Here is a 23,369-nt window from a genome sequence, read left to right as displayed (position 1 = left end):
CGCCCTAACGCGTCTCGGTCCCTCCCTCGCCGCAGGCCCTTCCTCGTGCTGCCGCCGCTGATGGAGTGGATCCGGGTGGCCGTGGCGCACGCCGGCCACCGCCGCAGCTTCTCCATGGACAGCGACGACGTCCGCCAGGCCGCCCGGCTGCTGCTGCCCGGCGTGGACTGCGAGCCGCGCCAGCTCAGGTAGGGTGGCGGGCTGGAGATCCCGGGGCGGCGGGGCTCTGGGAGGGCGCCCTTCCTCTCACACCCAGCCCGCGTCCCCGGTGCGGGGAGCGCGGCCGCAGCGCGCGGGGGCTTTGGGCTGGTTTGCGCCCTGGGCGGTGTGCGCGGGCAGCCTCGCTGTCACGAAGATCGAGGCTCCTCTGGTTTAAAGGAGAGACGCAGGCTTGACAATAAGCAGGTCCCTCGAGTTGCAGGGACGCAGGAGGGCTGGGAGCAAGGCTATATGGGAATGCTCCTGATTCTTAGATTACAAGATATCCGTGTGCCTTGATCTTGATTCTAGGCGTATTCTTTCGATTATGTTCTCTCTCCCTCTCATCCTGCCCCTCTTCTCTCCTTCTCTTCCTTCCCTCTCCTTCTCTCCTTCCCTCTCCCCCTCCCGCCCTCGTCTTCCCTCTCTCCCTCTCTCTACTAGAAGTAAATTATTGTCTCCCTGTAGTTTTCTAACTAAACCGTGCAGAGTAGAATTTCTGGTTGGGTCTGAGAGCGCCTGTGCTTTTTCACTTGCATGGAATGAACTGGCTCGCCCTCCATTTCTCACCCCTGCATCCAGGTATCTACTGCATCAAGGTGGGAATTATTCATGCACCACTCAGGGACCCCATGCAGGGGTAGGGAGAGACTCACTTTTATCCAAAGTGAAAGAAATGAAACCACTCATTTGAGTCAAAACCTGCTGTAAATGCAGACGATACAGAAACTCAGACATAGGTGTGTGTGCATGAGTGTGGGTGCTTTCCCGACTCCCAGGTCTGTTGTCTAGGTGTCATGGACACCATTTTCAAATCCCCATTGCCCACCAGGTTAGGGTAGCCTGTCATGTGGCCAGGCTTCAGAGATTTCCACCCTTCCAAGATCTGATTGGAAGTCTGCAAAGAAGGGGAGGGTTTGCAGAAAACAGCATAGCCCACTGAAGGCTCATAAATGCCCCACCACCCAGGGACATGCAGGGCCCTGATGCAAGTCAGCAAGCATTTACTGAAAGCTTGCCACAAAGTGAGCACTGTCATAACTGCTTTACACAGACTAATTAATAATGAATGAAGTGGGTATTGTTATTATGCCCACTTTACAGACAAGGAGACTGAGGCACAGATAGATTAAGTAACGTGCCTAAGGTCACAAGATTTGTAAGTGGTGGAACCAGAATGTGAATTCAGGCAGCCCATACTCCCAGACCCCATAGTTCTAAGCCCTGATTTGTACTCTCCTCAGGAGGTTTCTGTCCAGAGAGAATCTGTCAGTGCCACCATCCCTTACATTTTATCACCTAGAATAACCACGGGTCTCAGGGAGAGAGACACAGGAGCAGCCATTTACTGAGCACCCGCTGTGTGGCGGGTATTAAGTGCAACAGGAGATTTGCATTCATTACTCTGATCCCTGAAGCAGCCTCCTGAGGGTAGTGTAAACTTCCCATTTTACAGACTGGGAAGTTGTTGGTGGGACAGCTGATAGTGTAGATGTCAAGGTGGCGATCCTTGTGACTCTTGCTCCGAAGCCCATCCTGTGCCCATGAGACTCTCCTGCCTCCTGTTTCATGGGTGTGGCACCCTACCTGCAGGCTCACTCCTGCTGCTGCTGCTCACAGTCCCCAGCTCTGGGCTGGGATGACCTTGAGACGCCAGCTCTCCTCCTTGAAGCAAACCTGAGGCCGCTGGGTGGCGGGGAAAGTAGGATACTTCCTTAACTTTTGCTGATAAAGAACTTGTTGTTTGTCATGCTCTCAGGAAACCTCACAGCCTAAAGGGTAGGCACCTGGGCTCGAGTCCGGTTGCCTGAGTCCACATTCCACCAACATGACTAATTAGCTGTGCAAACTTGGGCAAGCTAGTTAACCTCTCTGGACCTTCATTTCCCACCTGTAACATGGACATAGTAATAGCAACCCCTTCAGATATTGGTGCAAGCACAAAGCAGGATCACAAACATAAAGGACCACACTGACAATGCCTAAGAGGAAGTAAGTATTCATGACACGGTCATTTTTAGTGAGCATTATAAGTCTTTGCCAGTGGCTCAGTGGTAAAGAATCCACCTGCCATGCAAGAGATGAGGGTTTGATCCCTGGGTCAGGAAGATGCCCTGGAGAAGGAAATGGCAACCCACTCCAGTATTCTTGCTATGAAAATCCCATGGACAGAGGAGCCTGGTAGGCTGCAGTCCATGGGGTCACAAGAGTCAGACATGACTGAGCGACTTCCTTTCCTTTTCACTTTCATGCATTGGAGAAAGAAATGGCAACCCACTCCAGTATTCTTGCTATGAAAATCCCATGGACAGAGGAGCCTGGTAGGCTGCAGTCCATGGGGTCACAAGAGTCAGACATGACTGAAGACTTTAGCAGCAGCAGCAGCAGCAGCAGCAGCAGCAGCATATCCATTTTCTATGGCTCCTGAAACAAAGCACCACAGACTTGGTGACTTAAAACAACAGACATTTACTGTCTCACAGTTCTGAAGACTAGAGTCCAAAATCAAGGTGTCAGCAGGCCATGTTCCTCCAAGTACCTGGAGGGGATCCTTTCTGTTCCTTCCAGCTTCTAGTAGCCTGTTCCTTGGCTTGTGCTAGCATCACTCCAGTCTTGCCCTCCTCCTTCACATGGCTGTCTTCTCTCTGTTTCTGTGTCTAAACCCACCTTCCTGTAAAGGACACCAGTTAAACTGGATTAGGGCCACCCCAATGACTTCATGTGGGGCTTTGCCAGTGGCTCAGTGGTAAAGAATCCACCTGCCATGCAAGAGATGAGGGTTTGATCCCTGGGTCAGGAAGATGCCCTGGAGAAGGAAATGGCAACCTACCCAGTATTCTTGCTATGAAAATCCCATGGACAGAGGAGCCTGGTAGGCTGCAGTCCATGGGGTCACAAGAGTCAGACATGACTGAAGCGACTTAGCAGCAGCAGCAGCAGCAGCAGCAGCAGCAGCAGCAGCAGCAGCAGCAGCATATCCATTTTCTATGGCTCCTGAAACAAAGCACCACAGACTTGGTGACTTAAGAGCAACAGACATTTACTGTCTCACAGTTCTGAAGACTAGAGTCCAAAATCAAGGTGTCAGCAGGGCCATGCTCCCTCCGGCACCTGGAGGATCTTTGTTCCCTTCCAGCTTCTAGTAGCCCGTGTTCCTTGGCTTGTGCTAGCATCACTCCAGTCTTGCCTCCTCCTTCACATGGCTGTCTTCTCTCTGTTTCTGTGTCTAAACCCACCTTCCTGTAAAGGACACCAGTTAAACTGGATTAGGGCCACCCCAATGACTTCATGTGGGGCTTTGCCAGTGGCTCAGTGGTAAAGAATCCACCTGCCATGCAAGAGATGAGGGTTTGATCCCTGGGTCAGGAAGATGCCCTGGAGAAGAAATGGCAACCCACTCCAGTATTCTTGCTATGAAAATCCCATGGACAGAGGAGCCTGGTAGGCTGCAGTCCATGGGGTCACAAGAGTCAGACATGACTGAAGCGACTTAGCAGCAGCAGCAGCAGCAGCAGCAGCAGCAGCAGCAGCAGCAGCAGCATATCCATTTTCTATGGCTCCTGAAACAAAGCACCACAGACTTGGTGACTTAAAACAACAGACATTTACTGTCTCACAGTTCTGAAGACTAGAGTCCAAAATCAAGGTGTCAGCAGGGCCATGCTCCCTCCGAAGTACCTGGAGGGGGATCCTTTCTGTTCCCTTCCAGCTTCTAGTAGCCCCGTGTTCCTTGGCTTGTGCTAGCATCACTCCAGTCTTGCCCTCCTCCTTCACATGGCTGTCTTCTCTCTGTTTCTGTGTCTAAACCTCCACCTTCCTGTAAAGGACACCAGTTAAACTGGATTAGGGCCCACCCCCAATGACTTCATGTGGGGCTTTGCCAGTGGCTCAGTGGTAAAGAATCCACCTGCCATGCAAGAGATGAGGGTTTGATCCCTGGGTCAGGAAGATGCCCTGGAGAAGGAAATGGCAACCCACTCCAGTGTTCTTGCCTGGAGAATCCCCTGGACAGATGAGCCTGGTGGGCTATAGTCCATGGGGTCACAAGGACATGACTTAGTTACTAAACAACAACAATGACCTCATCTAACTTGACTGTATCTGCAAAGACTCTATTTCTAAATAAAGTTACCTTCACTTCATAGTTGTGGGTTAGGTGCTTAGGACTTCAGCATATCTCTTGGGGGTGGGGGAGACCTAATTCAGCCATCATATGGGGGAGCCAGAAATGGGAGGGAAATTTATTCCCCTGTTGTATGTGGTAGCATGTGCATGTGATAACCCTTTCCCCTCCAAAAACTTTTATATTAGAGTTTGACTCAGGTTTCTGGGGAGTGTGTAGCTAAGGACGCTATTAACAAATACAGGACACAGACAATGTCAGAGAAGTAACAGTGGGTTCAATTTTGAAAATGTTGAGTGCCAGATGCTGCCCACTTGGTTGTCCATGGAAATGAGAGAGTCTGTGTCAGGCTCCTCCATCAGAGGAAGATTGCCAGAGAATTAAGGGCTCATGTTGTCATCTAATTAGAGAAGGAGCCAAGCAGAGTGCCTAGGAGTGCAGGCCTATAGCCGGACTGCCTGGGTTCAAATCCTGGCTTGACTACTTACTCTCTGTGTGACCTTAGGCAAGTTATGCACTTCTCTGGGGTTCAATTTCTGTATCTATAAAATAGGAACCATAATATTCCCACTCTTTATCAGAAGGATTAAGTAAAATGATATAATTAAACCATTTAACACCACGTAGGAAGTAAACTGGGCTTCCCTGGTGGCTCAGCAGTAAAGAATCTGCCTGCAATGCAGGAGACGTGGGAGACATGGTTCAATTCCTGGGTCTGGAAGATTCCCTGGAGAAGGAAATGGCAACCCACTCCAGTATTCTTGCTATGAAAATCCCATGGACAGAGGAGCCTGGTGGGTTACAGTCCATAGAATCGCAACGAGTCAGACATGGCTGAGTGACTGAACACACACACAGCAGGTAAATCATGTAGCATACTCGTGTCACAGAAGATGCACATTAAATATTAGCAAATATCCTTGCTCCCCCATTGGGGACCAAGGAGGTCAGCTTCTCCTGATTACCAAAAACAATAGCCTCAACTTCCTCTAAGAGGGACGAGGAATAAATATCTTGAAGCGATGTGCTAGTGTGCTAACAAGGGATGTGGTTTGTAGCCCAGGCTGAAGGCAGGTGTGTCCTGGCCCTTCTTCTCTGGTGGCTCAGTACCCCCTCCAAGTGCAGGAAGAAAATTGATTGGGGCTGACTGGCTTGGGGGCCACTGTCCCCACCTCAGTGATTTCCGAGTTCCTCGGGATACTCAGGTTTTATATTTTCTCTGAAGTGTGGGATTTTTGAAGACCATCATTGGATGGCATCCTGGAACTTTGACCAAAGTCGTTGATTGTCTGTTACCAGCTGTACTTGCAACCTTAGATGAAGTCACTAGCAGGAAACAACAACAGAAAGGAAGATGTATAGACAACAGATACGGCCTTTCATTGATGGGGGCTTGTCCCAAGTGGTCAGAGGTTAGGGAGGGGGCATAGAATACTCCAGAAGAAAGAGTCATAGCTCAGCCTTTATCTCAAAGAGTAGCTTCTTTCTCTCTTTAGGGCTGGGCCAGAAATCTGTTTCCTTGATTGCGGGGCCTGCCACAGAACATGGGCAGGCCCACGTTTACTGGGCACATAGTTGGAGCCCAGTAAATACTTGTTGAATGAATGAATGATACAAAGGGCTGTTACCAAGTGTGTTGCTGATACTAGACGTGACAGACAAGACTTTTCCTACCTAATTCAGATGCAAAGCAACATGGAGACAGTGGTAGGCAGGTGAGGTTCAGGCAGGGAACTCAGAAGAAAGGTCTTAACTGAGATGCTTTGGGGAGGCACGCTGGCAGACTGGTGGCCACTGAAGTCATGGGTAGGCCTGAAGCCCAGGAAAAGGACCAATGAAGAGGCGTCATCATGAGACAGAAGGCGAGGGCTCCCAGGTCCGAGAAAAGCCTGAGGAAAGTGAGGTAGCAGATGTAGGAAACTGAGATGGGGAGGGGTTGCCAGCATCTGAGGCTATCCACAGGCAGAGAAGATGCAGACCAACAGGAGGCGCCTCGGCTTGGCAGTGCGGGAGACACCAGGGCCCGAAGCAGCAGTTTCAACAGCCCAGCGTGGGCAGAAACCAGATTGTACCCGCACACAGTTTGCCAACACTTGGAATTTGTTCTGAGCTTCCAAAGTGTTGAAAGTAAAACAAACACATTTGGTGCTTACAGAAAGGCAGAAAACTAAATCTTAAATGGTATTTGGGGCTCACTTCCGACTGGGGCTTCAGATTCAGTCCGGAAGTTTGAGAGTATGTAGTTTGCCACATGAGATTTGACTTCCTGGGAACAGGTTTTTTTTTGGGGGGAGGGGGTCCCCTCTTGAGTCAAATTTCTGTCCAAGATGCTTATTTTCTCATCTGCGAGCAAACCTCCCAAACTCTAGGTGAAAATGTTAGTTACACAGAAGTGTTAACTTCCCTTAGCAATAAGCCAGCCAACCAGTACTTACCATACAGCCATATCCTTATACAAAGTCCTTCATATAAGGTCATGACAGTGGTGCTCTGGGTAACGATGAAGGAGCAGGTCCCATCCTTCAGAAAGTTTGTAGTCAACCCAGCGATTAGAGCATATGTGCCATTTTTTCCAAAGTGAACTTGTCTTTTACAAGCTCATGGAATCACCCTATGACAGATGAAGAACCACCAGACTGGGTGATCTCCAAAGTATTTTCGAGCTCTGTGGGTTATTCAGTTTTGTGGTCTGATTTTCTGTGTGTAAATGGTGTGACACTTTTCCCTGTGGGGGAAACTGAGGTGTTCCGAGGGTGAAAGAATGAGCGGAGCTTCAGCTCACATCTCCTGTATTGCACAGGATGACAGAGGGAACGATCGTGAGTTGTAGACCAGACACTGTCCTGGGTGCTTCTCACATTGTTCAGTCTCCCCTGTCTGCATGCAAGACTATTTTCCTCTTCACACCTGAGGGAACTGGGGCTCCAGGAGGCTGGGAAATCTGGCTACCATCACATGTAGAAAGAGCCTCATCTTGGATTAGAACCAGGCCTGTCTGACTCCAAAGCCCAAGTTCTCTCCACTAAAACAGTAATTTCAAAAACAAATATCATATATTAATGCATGTATGTGGAATCTAAAAAAATGGTATAGATGATCTTATTTGCAAAACAGAAATAGAGACACAGACATAGAGAACAAATGCATGGACACCAAGGGAGGAAGGGAGGGTGGGATGAATTGGGAGATCGAGGTTGACATATATACACTATTGATATTAGTTATAAAATAGATAACTAACAAGAACCCACTGTATAGCTCAGGGAACTCTATTCAGTGCTCTGTGGTGACCTAAATGGGAAGGAAATCCAAAAAAGGGGGGATATATGTATACGTTTAGCTGATTCACTTTGCTATACAGAAGAAACTAATACAACATTGTAAGGCAACTATACTCCCATAAAAATTAGTTTTTAAGGTAACTTCAGTCAAAGAATCAGCATTGGGAAATGGGAAGCAGACTTTTGAACGAGGCACACTGGTTCATCTTGGAAGGATCAGCCTCCAGCCTTAGTTCTCCTTAGAAATTTTTATGCCTGTCAGTCTCCTGTGTCAATCTACCCTGTCAGCATCATCCAAGGCCAAAGATCCCTGAAAAGTAACATAAAAATAGTCCAAGAAATGTATGAAAAGAGGCTCAGCCTTCCTAGTAACCCTGGAAATGAGATCTGGAACCACACCCTACTGTGTATTTCATTCCCATTAGACTGGCGGATTTGAGAAAAGCTATAGAAGAGCACGGACTCTTAAACAGCACCAGAGGGGACTCTGAATCCACTTTCAAGTAAACTTGAAAACACATAATGCTACTCCTAGGTCTATACCCTGGAGAAACTCTCCCCTGTGTACAAAGATGTTTATAGATGCAGTGTTTGTAATAACAAAATACAGAAAAGAGAAAGGAACGAGCTTTCTACTGGAGAACAGATGAATAAATGCTGCTATGTTCATTCACAGGAATGCCAACTAGCAAAGAAAATAAATGAACTAGAGCTACATATTATTATATAAATCTCAGAGACAATATTGTGCAAAAAAAGCAAGTTGAGGCAGGATTTGGGTTTAATGCTAACATTTACATAAAGCCTACCAACATGCAAAATAGTCTACATATTAGTAGGAATTCATAAAATAGTAAAAGCGTATATATATAAAGCAAGATAGCTATGATAAATGTCAAATTCAGGGGAGGTGGTAATCTCAGGAGGGTAGAAGAGATGATGGAATCAAGATAGGTGTACAGAGGTCTTTGTATTTAAAACGCTTTATTTTTTCAGTTGGGTTGGGTAGTGGACATGTCGGGGTCATTGTACTACTATATATTTTATGTATGCCTAAAATAACCCACTAACAGTAAAAATTACTTAGCCAGTGTTTGGAACAGCACCCTCGAAGGCTGGTCCTGGGATACTAATAAGTATTATTTTAAAATTTGAAGTGGTTCAATAAATTTGGAAGACACTGGATTAAATAAAATTTAACATTTTTAAAAAAAATTCTGTCTTTAACACCCCATGTTTCTTGTCAATCCCCAAAAGAAGGTCGTCCTATTAAATTATTTTACCATAGATCAGGAGTCAGCAAGCTAGAGCTGCCTGCCACCTATTTTTGTATAAGAAGTTGTATTGGGAAATAGGCATGCCCATTTGTTTATCATTGTTTATGACTACTTTCACTACCAAGGCAGAGCTGAGTATTTGTGGCAGAGACCAAATGGCCCATGAAGCCTAAAATATTTACTCTTTGGCCCTTTACAGAAAAAAAAATGTGCAGATCTGGAGACTTACTTCCCTGGCAGTCTAGTGCTTAAGACTCCATGCTTCCACTGCAGAGGGCACAATTTTGATCCCTGGTTAGGGAACTGAGATCCTGTATGCCACATGGCATGGCCAAAAAATAGAGGGAAAAAAAATGTTTTCAATGTGCAGATCTGTTTATGGGATTGGTGTTACTAGGAATTAATTTGGGGATTGTAACAATAGAACTTTGCCCTTTACATCTCAGGAATTGGTTCATTTATTTGTGAAATTTTTTATGAAGAAGACTATCCATTCTTTCTAGAATCCCTTAGAAGGTGGTGTTTCATCTTTGATCTTCAGCACCCAGTGCAACAGCCACTATATATTAGTGCTTCACTGAATTGATTTAAGTTAAAGATCCATTTGTGGAATGGATTAATTAGGATACAGATTCATTAGCTGTAACATACATATGAAATGCTTGTGGCTTGGATAAAACAGGAGCTTAACGTTTTCCTCATCTAACAATCAAGGCTTGGGCAGTCTGGGGTGTTATGGCAGCTCCAGGTCAGAGACCCAGGCACCCTCCCTCTTGTTGCTCTGTGATCCCTTAGGTGATACCTTTCTCTGCATAGCCCAACATGGCTGACCCCACCCACCAGGGCTATGGCTGTCGGGTGGGAAGAGGGAACGTAGGATAGGGCCTGCTCCAGAGATTGCACACATCACTTCCCCTCACTCCCTATTGGTCAGCACTTAGCTGCAAGGGAACCTGGGAAATGTAGTCTTTATCTGGGCAGACATGTGCCCAGCTAAAAATTCAGGTTCTACAATTCATACATAAAAAAAAGGTAAAGGATTCTGGAGGACAGCAGTGAATCTCTGCCCAAAAAAAAGATACATTAAGGGCTTGCCAAAATCAAGAGTGACTCCTTTCTGTAAGGAAAGGCCTTATTTTCAACTCTTAAGCCGTGAGTGGGAGGAAGGAAGGCTCAAGAGGGAGGGGGTATATAAAGAATCTGCCTGCAATGCAGGAAACCTGGGTCTGATCCCTGGATTGAGAAGATCCCCTGGAGAAGGAAATGGCAACCTGCTCCACTATTCTTACCTGGAGAATTCCATGGACAGAGGAGCCTGGTGGACTACAGTCCATAGGGTGGCAAAGAGTCAGGATATGACTGAGCAGCTAACACTTTCACTTTTTTTTTTCATGGCTGATTCACAGTTGTTGTACAGCAGAAGCCAACACAGTATTGTAAAGCAATTACCCTCCAGATAATAGAATAAAATAAGCCATGCTGCCAGAGCAAGAGACATGTAACTACGGTTCATTATTTTCTACTCAAAGTAACATGACAACATGTTCAGATATGAACACACCAGTTTGGTTTACCTACACCTGGTGTTTGAGATGTCTTTTTTCACATATTTGAACAGACCTAGAATTTCTATTTTGGCAAAGTGGGTTTTGCCACTAACTGAGCATTTACTTCTAAGGAGGAGAAAGTTTTCAGGCCCCTTGCTACATCTCACAAGGCAGAAAAGATGGGCTGGGAGGAGGATAATATGGAATCACACTTTTGTTACATTATCCACGACAGGTTTAATGAGCTGGCTCTTTAAAGTACAGAGTACTTCAATAGCAGCATTAAACAGCAAGTGGGCACAACTTTTGGACAAAGATTTCTCCGAACTTTGCAAGCATTATATGTTCCATTTGCTGCAATCATGTAATTTTTTTCTCAGAAAGGTGCACAGAGATCTCAGTGTGACTTACTTCAGCACAAAACAGTCTCAATTTGTTCGTCTTTTTGCTACCCAAAAGAAAAGGAAAAACTCCTTACTGAGGGGACTTGAAGGCTCTGAAAAGGACTTTGGCTTCCTTGGGAAAATGTGTTGAGGAGGGGGCCTGAGGGCCTCTATCCAAGTGAGGCCTAGTTCTCTGATTTGCCATTTCACGATTCATTTCTGAAGGTACCATTTTATTGTCACGCTTACAGAATCCTGTAATGAGAACTGCCTGATACATGAGATGATGCAAAAAAAAAAATTGTATTTCCCTCCACCAGGGTTTCTCAGCCTCAGCACTGTTAACATCTTGGGCTGAATCACTGTTGGGGCATCATCCTGTGTATTGTAGAATGTTTAGTGGCATCTTTCACTTCTACTTGCTAGATGCCAGTAGCACCTTCCTAGTTGGGACAGCCAGAAATGTTTCCAGACATTGCCAGATGTCCCCTGGGAGACAAAATCACCCTTGTTTGAGGTACCTGCAACACCTAAAGGTATCCATAGGAAGACTTGCTAAATGACCTTAGAATACATGAATTCTGCTCCTAAATACATCTAGTGTGAAAGTGAAAATGTTAGTCGTTTAGACGTGTCTGACTCTCTGCGACCCGGTGGACCCCGCCGAGCTCCTCTGTCCATGCGATTTCCCAGACAAGAATACTGGAGTGGGTTACCTTTCCCTTCTCCAAGCAATCTCCCTATGACCCCTAGAAATTAGTGAAATCTCCTCAGGCTTCCAGTTTCCTTAGGAAGATAAGGTATTGAGCTGAGTGCTGTCCTTTAGCACTGACCTTCTGGGATTCCGTAGGTCAGAAGCTATAACCTTGGGTCTAGAATTTGACTTGAAGGAAAGAACAATTTGGGGGGAGAATTTTCAGTGAGGGACACAGCATGCATGCAGGCAAGAAAGAGGTAGGGAAATGTGTGTATGGAGTGGGAAGCAGGCCTCGTGGCTGGGACAGTGAGAAGGAAGAAATGATTGGGAGGTGGGGAACGTTCCAGAGGGACAGCCACAGCACAACCTTGAATTTGAAGGCTGTGATTAGGAATTTATATTTCTTTGGCACCCAGCCCAGGACTTGGCATCTAGTAGGTACCCAGGCAGCATTTGAATAGAATCAAAAGAACTTGGGAGGCCTTTGGTAGCACAGAGAGACAGGGGAGTATGGTGGTAAGAGCAGGGCTCCAGCAACAGCCTGCCTGGTTCAAATCTCAGTTCCGCTTACTACTTTCAGGCTCTGTGACCTGGGGCAATTTTCTTAGCCTCTCTGTGCTGCAGTTTCTTCTTCTGAACAACAAAGATAAATTTTCTAGGGTTAAAGTAAGGATTAGATAAGTTCATATTTGTGAATGAGTATATTTGTGGATGTGTGCATGCACATATATATGTGTGTATATGTATATAACGGGGTTTCCCTGGTGGCTCAATGGTAAAGAATCTGCCTGCAATGCAGGAGACTCAGGTTAGATCCCTGGGTCAGGAAGATTCCCTGGAGGAGGAAAGGGCAACCTGCTCTAGTATTCTTGCCTGAAAAATCCCATGGATCCTGGCGGGATGCCATCCATGGGATCACAAAGAGTCAGACATGACTGAGCACATACACACATATGCATGTAACAAAATATGTTTATTGAAAGCATATATATATAATAAAATATATATATTAAAATTAGAACAATTCCTTATACACAATAAGTACTGTATGAGTTTGTTATTATTATATCACTATTATTGTTTGAAAACCAATAAAATATTTTTAGTATGCCTGGCATACTGCTTGAAATATAATAGGTGATTATAATTCATTCTGAATGAATGAATTAACCAAGATTTTGTAAAATATTGGCTTCTTCATACCCATCTATGATACTAGAATTTATTCCATACCAACCTTCCCTAGTCCATAGTCCAAACTCAGACATCCCAGAACCAGGCAAGGAACACCAATAAGTGGACTCGACTGGAAATGAGACAAGAACGAGGCATGTATATGCCTCACATCAAAGTTTTCCAGCTGTTTTCAAACCTTGTGCTGGTGAGCAACATGGGTGTTAGGAATGCACTGACCTATAGTTTGCCCCTCTGCTCCTAGGCCAGGCATCTCTCCCTCCTTCCTAAAATTCCCTTCCAGGCAGAGACAGAGGGTGGCTTTCCTTGTGGCTCTTCGAGGACCACTGGGCTGTTTTTGAATAAAAGTGTAAACTGGCAAATTCTTGGACTTGTTTCCTCCCAGGTTGGCCTCATCCAGCGCCCAGTAAGCTGGGAAACTAGATGCGTTTCTCTCCCAGGAGACCCTCTTGGCTGCAGTAATAAGTATTTGCATGAAATAAAAGCAAAAACTGAGAATTAAAATGTCAGGATGGAGTCAGGGAGAAAAGCTGTCGCCCAGTAAATAGTGGTATATGAGCACCAGAAAACCCATCAAAAACTCAAAGAATGTCCATGCTTGGAGGCACAAGAGCTTGACTAACTCAACACCCCCATTTTATACACAAGGAAACTGAAGCTGTCAGTGGGGGCGAGGAAAGACCTGCCTTGGGACTGGAGGATTGTTCAGTTGGAGGATGGGGAAGGGGGACCGAGATTCCAGATGGCCTGATTAAATCCCTAGAAAGAGGACCTGCAATTATAACATAATAGTGTCGTATTAAGTATGCATCCCATGTATTGGGCAATTATGGTCACACACTGTGCTGAGCAGTTCAGAAGTATCATGTTTAATCCTCCTTGAAGATAGAGACAGTGAGTACTGTTGCTGTCACGCCTGCTTTGCAGAGTGTAACAGACAGAGGCTGTAATGGACAGAGGCTGAGGGAGGTTAAGCTCCCCACCCCCGGTAGCAAGGAAGAAGCCAGACAGGGATGTGGAGTCTGGTGCTGGGCCCTGGGCTCCGCTTCCTGCGTTGTTTCAGAGGTTTGGCTCAGAGGTTTGGCGTCGGTCGCTCAGACTTGAGCCTCAGTTTCCTTGCCAGTATTACGGGAATAATGATAGCAACAGTTCCTTCAAGAAGAGACTCCTTTGAAGTGGTGGGTGCTGTACTTCGCACAGCACCTGGTACATAATAAGCATGCAGGAAGCGTAGCTTCTTTTTAATTATCACTGATGAGGAGGTCATGGTTGTGAGAACTGTGTAGGCCTTTGGGGGTACAGGTCCCAGGGTTATGGGGAGTCCCTTTGGAAACCCAGTGGTTGCCAGCACATCACTAAGAACTGGACAGTGTAAGACTAGTCAGTAGGACCAACTCTGGATCCAGACTGCTTGAGTTCAAACCCTGACTCCGCCTTGTCAGCTGTGTGACAATGAACAAGTCAATTAACCACTCTGTGCCTCATTTTCCTCATCTGTAAGACAGGTTCATGATAACAGTAATGCCTTTCTCATAGGGTTTATTGAGGCTTCCCAGGTGGCTCAGACTGTAAAGAGTCTGCCTGCAGTGCGGGAGACCCGGGTTTGATCCCTGGGTTGGGAAGATCCCCTGGAGAAGGAAATGGCAAGCCACTCCAGTGTTCTTGCCTGGAAAATCTCATGGACGGAGGAACCTGGCAAGCTATAGTCCATGGGGTCACAAAGAGTCAGACATGACTAAGCGACTTCAATCATAGGGTTATCATGAGAGTTAAACAAGTGAATATTTGTAAAAAAAATTTATGATATGCCTGGTCCATGGTCGTTGCTTTCTAAGTCTTTGTTAGATGAGTAAAGCATGTAATGTTAGTGTCCCTATTTTACGCAGGAGAAACACAAAGGAGATTAAGTCACTTGTGCAGCGTTACCAGTGAGTGAGGGCAGAGCCAAGCGGTAAACCCAGGCAGTCTGGCTTCTGAGCCCACAGCCTAGGGAATTTAGCAGCGTTCCACTGGAGCTCAGGGAACCTGGAGGCTGCCGGATACCGGATTGGTCCTAGGGATGGAGGAGGTGAAGGGGTCTGGGAGCCTGGCTGGGTAGGCTGACCGCATCCTGAGAGGTTCTGCCTTTTCTTGCTATTGAACTGTTCCAGAAACTGTGCTTTCGTCGAATGTGACTCCCATCCCTCCTCCCTGCCCAGCCGTTGTCATCACTTCCAGTTTGCCTGCAGAAGCACACAGGACAGGAATGGCAGCCCTTCTTGGGGCAGGTTTCCCCACTAGGAAAAGGGCTGCCTTTATTCTGGTAGAGTTTGTTAGATACAGTGTCTAATGTGAGGCCTTAAGAAGTGCTATTCCTAAAACGTTCTTTAGTCTCCATGTCTGTGAATCTGCTTCTTTGAAATATAGTGTGTTTTCTGTAGTCTACACCTCGCTTTGTGATTTGTAATAATGATTATGAGATCTCTCACATTTAATGAGTGCTGTGTGCTAAGCTCTGTTCTCTTCCACACACTGTACATGGATTATCTCATTTAATCCCCACCCAAAATCCTACAAGGAATGTATTATTACTAAAAGCTCATTTTACAGATGAGAAAACTGAACAACACAGAGGTTAAATAACTTGCCCTGTGATCAAGAAGCTGCTAAATAGTAGAGCTGGGAAAAACCAGAGGTCATGCTCGGAACCTCTATGCTAGCGTTAAAACTAATAAATGAATAAAATGTGTCTGAGGCTTCACCAGCTTGAATCTGTCAGTTGGAGTGCATCAAGGGGAAAAAAAAAAGATATCAGCAGAATGTATCAGCTCTGGCCTCAATACCGCCTCCTTCCCAGAGGAGAAAAGGCAGTGCAATTAACTGCAGTCCTCAGGCCTGCAGGCCTCCTGGAAAACATCTTTCTAAAGTCATGTTTCTGAAGTGGTAGGAAATACCGAAAATAGTCTCTTGGGGCCGGGGCCTTGAGAAATCAGAGAAATTGACCACCTTGGTAGCTGACCTCTTACTTAAACTGATCAGATTTTGTACGGCATCACTGAAAGTCACTCAAAGGGAAAACCACAGGGTTGATTACCTTCTGGTAAAGCCCCAGGCGACTGGCTTAGTAGACTTCTGCGAAAATAAATTCTGCTCGTGGACAGGCACGCACATTTGTCCAGGCCACAGGGGGACCTGCTGGTCCTTCTAAGACCAATCCCTCAAGACTTTCCAGAAAGAGTAAATGGAGCTCTGAGTCATGTGTACAGGAATGCTGCAGGAACTAAGATTTTGCAGAGTTAAATTTTCTAACAAACCCAGTTGAACAGAAAGTCGTGTTTTCATAGACCTTTATGGCAATTGTTTCTTACCTGCTTCAGTTTGCCTGCCTGCATGGGCTAGCAGAATTCAGTAACCAAAACAATTACTTATTTTGCATGACCAAGGGATTCTTGATGAACAGGCGGTTCCTGGAGTCTGTTCTCAAGAACGAATGGTGGTTCATGCATGGATCACCCATCAGTTAGTGCCATGAGGCTTCAGGCACTGTTGGGGATACAACAGATAACAGGATAAATGCGGTCCTACCCTCAGGAAGTTGACCTGCTCACAGGGGAATGGATAGTTAGGGAGTTTGGGATGGACAGGTACACACTGCTGTATTTAAAATGGATAACCAACAAGGACCTCCTGTATAGTACAGGGAACTCTGCTCAATGTTATGTGGCAGCCCAGATGAGAGGGGAATTTGAGGGAGAATGGTGGTGGTGGTGGCGATTTAGCCTCTAAGTCCTGTCCAACTCTGAGACCCCATGGACTGTAGCCCACCAGGCTCCTCTGTCCATGAGATTTTCCAGGCAAGAATACTGGAGTGGACTGCCATTTCCTTCTTCAAGGGATCTTCCCCAGCCTGAGTCTCCTGCACTGCAGGGGGATTCTTTACCAACTGAACCACCAGGGAAGCCCTTGGGGAAGAATGGATATATGTATATGTATGACTGGGTCCCTTTGCTGTCCACCTGAAACTATCACAACTTTGTTAATCAGCTATTGTTGTTGTTGTTTAGTCACTGAGTCATGTTCAACTCTTTTGCGACCCTATGGACTATAGCCCCCCAGGCTCCTCTGTCCATGGAATTTCCCAGGCAAGAATACTGGAGTGGGTTGTCATTTCCTTCTCCAAGGCATCTTCCTGAGCCAAGGATGGAACCCATGTCTCCTGCATTGGCAGGCGGATTCTTTTACCCCTGAGCCACCAGGAAAGTCCATAGCATCTATTCTCCATTATAAAATAAAAAGTTTTTTTAAAAAGTGTGCCAGGGACTCTTCTGGAGGTCCAGTGGTTAAGACTCCACTTCTAATGCAGGGGGCATGGGTTTGATCTCTGGTCGGAAGATCCCACATGCCGCACAGGGTGGCCAAAAAAATTAATTTAAAAAGTGTGCCAAAAAAAAAAAGCTTTTTAAAAAGTGAAAAAGTAAATCAATAAAATAGTCAGAGGCTGTGAAAAGTGCTAACAAGGAGACAGATGAAACTGGCCTGGAGCTGAGGTATATAAAGATAGGAGAGAAATTTGCCTTCCTTTAGATGGTCAATGAAGATGTCCTTTGGACAGGACATCCAAGCTCACACTTGAGGAGCAAGAAGGATCCAGGCCTGCAAAGAGCCAGGGGAAGGGCATTCTAGCGAGAGGGAACTATGCAAGTAATGTCCTCGAGGTGGGAAGGACCTTGGCCAGTTGAAGGGACAGACGAGAGAGATGAGTTGCTAGTGAGAGTGAAGGCAGAAGGGGAGTGTTGGAGAGCAGGTCAAGGCCAGTACCCCATAGCCTGGCAGGCCGTGCACGGAGAGCTGGAGTCTATTCTCAGTACATGGGAAGGCATTGAAAGATGTTAAGCAGAGGCAGAACATGGTCCTTTAGACATTTTTTTAATTAATTTTTTGGCCCCACCCTGCAGCTTGTGGGATCTGAGTTCCCTAACCAGGCATTGAATCCGTACCCTTGGCAATGAAAATGCCAGAATCCTAACCACTGGCCCACCAAGGAATTGCCCCATAGAGGTTTTAAGCTCACTCTCAACTTGTGTGAGAAACTGGTTCAGATAAAGAGAAGAATGAAAGTGCTTTTGTGTGTGTGTGACAAATTAAATCACATGGAAAACTTTTACTAAAATATTTCAAAAGACGACTTTCCAAAATATAAAAACCTAAATAACTGTCCCTTTCCAGTCCTCCCGTGCTAATGACCCAAGCCAAAGTTCTGTCATATTCTGAGCCTGAAAGATGAATTCTTACGTCTGTGCTTGGTGCTCGACAGTCCTTGTTTGTCAGCAAGTGTCTAGAATATCACAGACCTGAGATTTTAAAATATGCCCAGACCTGAAAAGACTCTGTCTTACAAGCACTTTCCTAGAACTGAAGTTACGACCTCTAAGCAAGAGATGCTGGTGTTTAGAACCAGGGTATGAGCCGTGGAGGTGGAGGGAAGTGAGCGGATTTGGGGTCTGAGATTTGAGTGGCAGCATTAACAGCTGATGGGATGGATATGGGAATGAGAGGAGGTTCCAGCCAGAGCGCTGGGGTGGGCAATGGTGCCTTTTATGGAGGTGGGATGACAGGAGGACGAGGATGGAGAGTGGGTGTGGACAAATGTTCATACAAAGTTCCATCTGGGACATGCTCAATTTGAGGGTCTGAAAGCCACTGAAGCTGTTTGGTCCAGTAGGCAGTTGTATGTGTGAGCATGCCAGCATGACAGAGAAGTGCCAGCGTCGGGGTGAGGGCTCACAGATCAGCCTGGTCAACTCCCGACTTGTCACTTACCAGCTCTATGACTTGGGCAGTTTCCTCATCTCTGGAACAGGGCCCCCAAGAGGACCTTCATTGTCATGCTGGTTGTATGAGTTAATACATGGAAAGAGCTTAGATTTCAATAGTAAGTATTCAATAAATGTTGGCTCCCTGTAATAACAATTATCCTCCTCATCATCTTAGTGACAGTAATTTGCTTGCCATTTCTCTCTTTCTAATTAAAATCAAGGACCTCTGTAGCTGGTAAACACTTCTCCTAATGTTCCTGGAATTATTGCTTTACCAGCCTGGGAGCTCCCTGAACATGGGGTGGTGTCTGTGTCTTTCCATAAGCGCCCCTCCCGGTGCCCACTCACAGGACGCACCTCAGTAACCTTCATCCAGTCTCGTAGAACTTAGCTTGATTCCAAAAACAAAAAACGATGCTTATTTAAGAAAGGCAATCAGGCATTGAGGAGAGCAGAAGGGCCTCAGATACAGACAGGAGAGGAAATTGCAAATTCAGTGATGGTGACAATTCACAGCATCTTTGCTCCCCAAGATTTCACAATGCAACCTCTTCCAGAGTTGGACAGTGGTCTGTTACAAGAAAGATTTCCTTACCACTAGTCAGATCAGATACCCCCTCCCTGAGATATGCACACACATCCCCCTCAGGGCTCCAGATACCTCAGTATAGCACCTGCAGGCCCCACCTCTCCCTTTCTGGAGGCTTCTGTGATGTGTGCCCCAGGATCTAGCCCTCTTCTCTCTGTCCTGTTCATTTTGGCCAAAGTGTCTGCCTTAATCAGTGTGTGGAGAACATGTGTCCCTTAAATAAAGCCCACTACCACACCAAGCACCACCCCTCCCTCTGTCTACACTTTGGTGGGGTCCATGATCTCATTTCCTGTTCTTTTCAAGTCATGGCACGTGGCTCTACCCTTGCCCAGATTTCTTTTTAAAGTTCAATTTGCTCAGTATTTGCAAGAGTATTTTTATTTGCTGACTCTGGCCACGTTAGCTATAAGAATCCCAGGTCCAAATTCCCATGAACTGGACTAAGACACCCTAGCGCACAGCCACATTCTGTGCCCTAGAATTTCTCATCATGGGTGCTGATGCCATGGCCTAAAGTCAGACTTGGCATCTTCAGCCCTTCCCCACCCACACCTGGGGAGCTCTCGGGCTTCCCTGGAAAGTCTTCCAACCAGGGTGGTCTTGGCTCCCCTACCTGCGGTGAAAAAGTCTTAATCTTGGAGTCCAGAGTCTGGGTCCAAGTCCAATACCTTTCTTAGTTCTTCCCAGGGCTCTTGTACAAATAGGCCCTTGGAGGCCTGGCGTGACGCCCAGTCCCTGAGGCCTGTGTGCAAATTACCCCAGGTCTAATCTAGCTTCCTTTCTCTGGACTCCATCTTCACTGCATCAGCTCCCTCTGGTGGCCAGAAGCAAACTCCTAGTGTCCTCTAAGATCCCTACCATCACCTATGACTGGGTTCCTATTTCAGGACAGCCTTCCTCCAAGGTTCCTTTGCCAGCTGAAATGAGGGATAGATCAGGAACCCGGTGAAAGGCCAAGGGCACACCCATCTCGGTCGATTCCTAGGACTCCCTCTGCTCTTCATCCCCCAGGTTCTTTCCCCCAGGTCCTAGCCCTACTGAGGAGCCTTAGTGCCACAAACTCTCAGAACAATACTTCCTCTCATTTCCCCCAAAGATAAAAACCAAAGTTCCCTGGCAAACTTAACCATTCCTCTTGCCACAAAGTGGGTTAGTTAGAGGCAGGACTAGAACCAGGAATTCTAAACCCCTGGCTCCTTTCCTGAGTATCCGCCCCCAGAATCAGCAAGGAGCAGGAATATGAAGGGGTCCGTGCCAGCGCTGACTCCCGCTGATGCAGGGCATGGAATTCACCAGCCTCGGGACAAGGGCCATCATCTGAGAAATGGGTGCCTGCTCATAGAGAAGACAAAACCCTCGTCCTCTGCTCCTCCCAGCCTGCACTCAGCCTTTGTCACTTCCTGCTTGAGCAGTGACTTCTTCCCATCCAGCTGGTTCTTTTAGCACTAACACATCTCTCCACCTCTAGGGCCAGCTCCCCTCAAATTCATCCTCCACTCTCTCCCAGAGTTGGCCCTCCAACCATATCACTCCCGTGCTTGCTTAGAAACCTTCAGTGGCTCTTAAGGATAGTCTTAGGATTAAGTAAAGTGCCCCTCCCTCAGCTCCTGGGCTCCAGTTAGCTCCTGTAGCCCACCACATCTCATGTCTACACCTTTACTCAGACAAGACCTGCTCCAGGTTCTCCTACACTCTGTCCTTCTCTCTCCTTATTTAAACACATCTCTCTCCTTATTTAAAACACATCTCAAGGCACCCCCCAGGAAGCCTTGCTGGATCCCCTCGGTTCTGTTTGGTGCGTGTCTCTGATCACCTGTCACCGCAGTCACCACGAGGCACCCCGGTGACCAGGGCCTGTGCCCTCTGCCCTTCCGGACCTTGTGCACCTCTTGCAAACAGGCACTCAGTAAATGCTTGGTCATTTGATTTGATAATTCACCATGAGAAGAAGGTGACATCCTTTACAAGTAGAATTTGTACGCCTTTCTCGAATCCCTGACTCTCCTCCCTACACTTCCCTAAGCTGGCTCCCCGTGCCTCACTGGCTCGATTACTTTCTGGTGCATATTGCCACTAGGACTCTTATTTCATCTTGCCAGATTTCTGCCATGCTTCCACTTTGGAAGTAGAGACTCCAGGCCTTCCGTGTCCATTCAGCTAACATTTTTAATACCTCCACATACTGTGTGCTGTCTGGACCAGATGCAGAGACTTGTTAGACAGGGTATCTGCTCTCAAAAGTCCCCAGGCTGGAGGAGAATTTAAACAAGGAAAGAGGCAAATAGTATGAGTTGTGGTGAGGGGACAGGGTGACACAGCAGGTACCCAGGCCAGCTCTCCACAGACTGCCCTGGGCTCGCATCCCAGCTCCACTGCTTATCGGCTCTGTAGCCTTGGGTGAGTCCTATATCTGTGTCTGTTTCCCATGGTTAAAGGCGCAGGTGCTTCCCTTTTGGGGTTATGTGGGGAGTAAACGAATTAACTCATGTAAAGACTATACCAGAGAGCCTGCTGCTAAGTCACTTCAGTCGTGTCCAACTCTGTGTGACCCCATAGACGGTAGCCCACCAGGCTCCCCTGTCCCTGGGATTCTCCAGGTAAGAACACTGGAGTGGGTTGCCATTTCCTTCTCCAATGCATGAAAGTGAAAAGTGAAAGGGAAGTCGCTCAGTCGTGTCAGACTCTTCGAGACCCCATGGACTGCAGCCTACCAGGCTCCTCTGTCTATAGGGTTTTCCAGGCAAGAGTACTGGAGTGGGGTGCCATTGCCTTCTCCAATACTAGAGAGCCTAGCCTAGAGTATACAATCGGTAAATATTAGCCATGATTATTCTTAGCTCAGTATGCTGTGGGAGCAGAGGAGAGACAAGGCTAAGCATCAGTTACAAAGCAGGAAGGATCAAGAGATATCCGTATTCTAAATGGAGCCTGTGTGTGTGTGCTAAGTCGCTTCAGTTGTGTCTGACTCTTTGCAACCCTGTGGACTGTAGCCCACCACTGTAGCCCACCAGGCTCTTCTGTCCATGGGTTTCTCCAAGCAAGAATACAGGAGTGAGTTGCCATGCCCTTATCCAGGAACTGGAGCCTAGAAATGAGCAATTGACATGAACAGCAAATGAAAAGTCTCCTTGGTGGTTCCTAACTCTGTGCTCTCCAAGGAACAACCCTGATGAAGCCACAGCACCCAACTGACAATCTCTTCCTTCCTTAGGGCCGACGACTGCTTTTGCGCTTCTCGGAAGCTGGACGCAGTGGCCATCGAAGCCAAGTTTAAGCAGGACCTGGGTTTCCGGATGCTGAACTGTGGGCGGACAGACCTGGTGAAGCAGGCAGTGTCTCTCCTGGGGCCCGATGGGATCAACACCATGAGCGAACAGGTATGGGCCCTCCCAATGTCTGAATAGCCACCCCGCCTCCACCATATGCCCCGCCCTAGGGCAAGAGGGAAACAGCAGGCACTGAATAGAGGCTCCCTCTACTGGTGATGAAAAGTGATTTTTTTGTTGTTGTTGTTCCTATTGGTTTTTTTCCCTTAGTTTTTATTTTTTAAGTTTTTAAAATATCTTACAAAAGTATCCTTGTTCATCCTTATAGAAGTTTCACGTGATCATTGCAGCTGAAATGGAAAATAGAGAAAAATAGACTTATTCCAGAAAGGAAATAATGCCATCATCCAAATAACTATCATTTATATTTAGCATGTATCCTTCAAGTCCTTTTTCCGGCATGGTTAAAATTAGTTCTCTGCCGGCCTCTTAGTGCATCATGGAACTAATCCAAGCAGATTTTCACCAAACTTTCAGGATATGTTTAAGATACACAAAAGTCATTCTGAAGGACCCTAGGAGATGCCTCAGAATTAGTCAGCCACCTCCCAAACCCCTAAAAGTGACGTCCAGAGAGCTTGTGTGTCTATTGGGGAGATGTCCCCGTGTGGGTGAAAGATGTCATGCGTGGAGAAAACAAACAGCAGCTTTCAATGTTAGCCCCAGATGGAAAATCACAAGACAGATGGAGCTGTTTCTCACATGAGCAGCTCATGCAGCAAGTTCCAGAGATGGGATATTAGCTAGTAATTTTTTTTGAGCAACACCAATGGAGCCCTAATACACACACACACATTATTTTTTTAAAAAACAGGGATTTATTATATTTTTTCTTTTTTTCAGTATTTTGTATTTAAGATACTTCATAATATCATTAAATATTCTCTTTAAAATCACTTCAAATGGATACATTGGCTCAGATGGTAAAGAATCTGCCTGCAATGTGGGCCAACTGG

General features: G+C 46.6%; 1 protein-coding gene across 3 annotated transcripts in view; it reads left to right on the top strand.

The window, feature by feature from the left end:
• Positions 1–23,369, top strand: part of ABTB3 (ankyrin repeat and BTB domain containing 3) — a 334,406-nt gene that overhangs the window by 259,628 nt on the left and 51,409 nt on the right. For all 3 annotated transcript variants that reach the window (XM_070370211.1, XM_070370213.1, XM_070370212.1), the window contains 2 exons: positions 36–188; positions 22,299–22,464. In XM_070370211.1, the coding sequence (XP_070226312.1) occupies positions 36–188; positions 22,299–22,464 (319 nt within the window). The remainder of the gene's footprint in view (positions 1–35; positions 189–22,298; positions 22,465–23,369) is intronic.

This window comes from Bos mutus, chromosome 5, assembly GCF_027580195.1.
Source record: "Bos mutus isolate GX-2022 chromosome 5, NWIPB_WYAK_1.1, whole genome shotgun sequence".
NCBI classification, from domain to species: Eukaryota; Metazoa; Chordata; class Mammalia; order Artiodactyla; family Bovidae; genus Bos; species Bos mutus.
This window is presented reverse-complemented; position numbering and strand designations above follow the sequence as displayed.